Raw genomic sequence first — 1926 nt, forward strand, 5'->3', positions numbered from 1 at the left:
TCTGAGAAACTCAGCTTCATCGTTAAGTATTATTAAATTTCGTTTATAGCACAGTTACTAAAGGAGTGGACCGAATTCAAACTGCCTGGGATTCATGTCTTGATTCTACCACTTGCTGTGTAAATTTAGATAAATTACTTAACATTGTCAATGTCAGTTTCTTCATCTATAAATAAAATTAAAGTACTGGGTCAGCCCCGTGGCTTAGCGGTTCAGTGGGCGCGCTCTGCTACTGGCGGCCTGGGTTTGGATCCCGGGCGCACACCGAAGCACCACTTCTCCAGCCATGCTGAGGCCGCGTCCCACATACAGCAACTAGAAGGATGTGCAACTATGACATACAACTATCTACTGGGGCTTTGGGGAGAAAAGGAGGAGGATTGGTGATAGATGTTAGCTCAGAGCTGGTCTTCCTCAGCAAAAAGAGGAGGATTAGCATGAATGTTAGCTCAGGGCTGATCTTCCTCACACACACACAAAAAAAGTACTTAATATTACTTTTTAGAAATTAAAATAGAATCATAAATATAAAACTCTTCATCCTGTGCCCATCATTTAGTAAGCATTCAGTAACTGTTACTTATTACTCAAATCTCCTTTACATAATCCTGTATTCATATACTTTTATATTTTGTTACACACACCATTCCTTTTTGTTAGTCTCATAATGTTTATGTTTTTTCATCCTTGCTTTAAAGCCAATTAAGTACATTTAAAAATATATAATATAAAGGGAAAAAGATATACATAATTTCAAGTAGATTTTTTAGTTTTGCTACTAAAAACAACTTTTCAAATATAGAAGACTCATTATACATAAATATATAAACTCTGGATTCTTATTTAAAAAAAAATTCCAAAGTTCGCTTGAACAATTATTTGTTTTAATGATCTCTATGTGTATTAATGAAAGTGAAACCATCAAATTTACAACTTTATTGTTTCATCACAGGTTCATTTTGGTAGCAGCTACGTTGTGTCATGGATGCCCTGGGGGATGGAAACCACACTGAAGTGACAGTGTTCATTTTATTGGGCTTAACTGATGATCCAATCCTTCGAGTCATCCTCTTCATGATCATCCTGTGTATCTACCTGGTGACCATATCTGGCAATCTCAGCACAATCATTCTTATCAGAATCTCTTCTCAGCTCCATCATCCTATGTATTTCTTTCTGAGCCACTTGGCTTTTGCTGACATAGGCTATTCATCTTCTGTCACACCCAATATGCTTGTAAACTTCCTCGTGGAGAGAAATTCCATCTCTTATTTTGGGTGTGCCATCCAGATCGGTTCTGCTGCTTTCTTTGGGGCAATTGAGTGCTTCCTTCTGGCTGCCATGGCATATGATCGCTTTATGGCAATCTGCAGCCCATTGCTTTATTCCACCAAAATGTCCACACAAGTTTGTGTTCAATTACTTGTAGTGGCTTACTTAAGTGGTTTATTCAATGCTTTCGCTTTTACTATTTGCGTGTATTCCTTAGTCTTCTGTGGACCAAATCAAGTCAATCATTTTTTCTGTGATTTTGCTCCTTTAGTTGAACTCTCCTGTTCATATATCAATATCCCTGCAGTTGTCCCCTCATTTATTGCTGGATCCATCATTGTGTTCACAGTGTTTGTCATAGCTGTCTCCTACATCTACATCCTCATCACCATCCTGAAGATGCACTCCACTGAGGGGCGCCACAAGGCTTTCTCCACCTGCACCTCCCACCTGACAACGGTCACTCTGTACTATGGGACCATCACATTCATTTACGTGATGCCCAAATCCTACTACTCAACTGACCAGAACAAAGTGGTATCTGTGCTCTACATGGTGGTGATCCCCATGTTGAACCCCCTCATCTACAGCCTCAGGAACAATGAGATTAAGGGGGCTCTGAAGAGGGAGCTTGCTAGAAAAATATTTTCTTAG

At 39.4% G+C, this 1926-nt stretch overlaps 1 protein-coding gene across 1 annotated transcript; it reads left to right on the top strand.

Annotated features, from left to right (window-relative positions):
• The first annotated feature begins 944 nt into the window (after window positions 1-944).
• Window positions 945-1926, top strand: LOC101407373 (olfactory receptor 5P6-like). The gene has a single exon (XM_004418393.3). The coding sequence runs from the start codon at window positions 982-984 to the stop codon at window positions 1924-1926; it is 945 nt and encodes a 314-aa protein (XP_004418450.3). The 5' UTR covers window positions 945-981.

This window comes from Ceratotherium simum, chromosome 7 (genome assembly GCF_057802395.1).
Source record: "Ceratotherium simum simum isolate JZ-2026a chromosome 7, ASM5780239v1, whole genome shotgun sequence".
In the NCBI taxonomy this organism is placed as follows: Eukaryota; Metazoa; Chordata; class Mammalia; order Perissodactyla; family Rhinocerotidae; genus Ceratotherium; species Ceratotherium simum.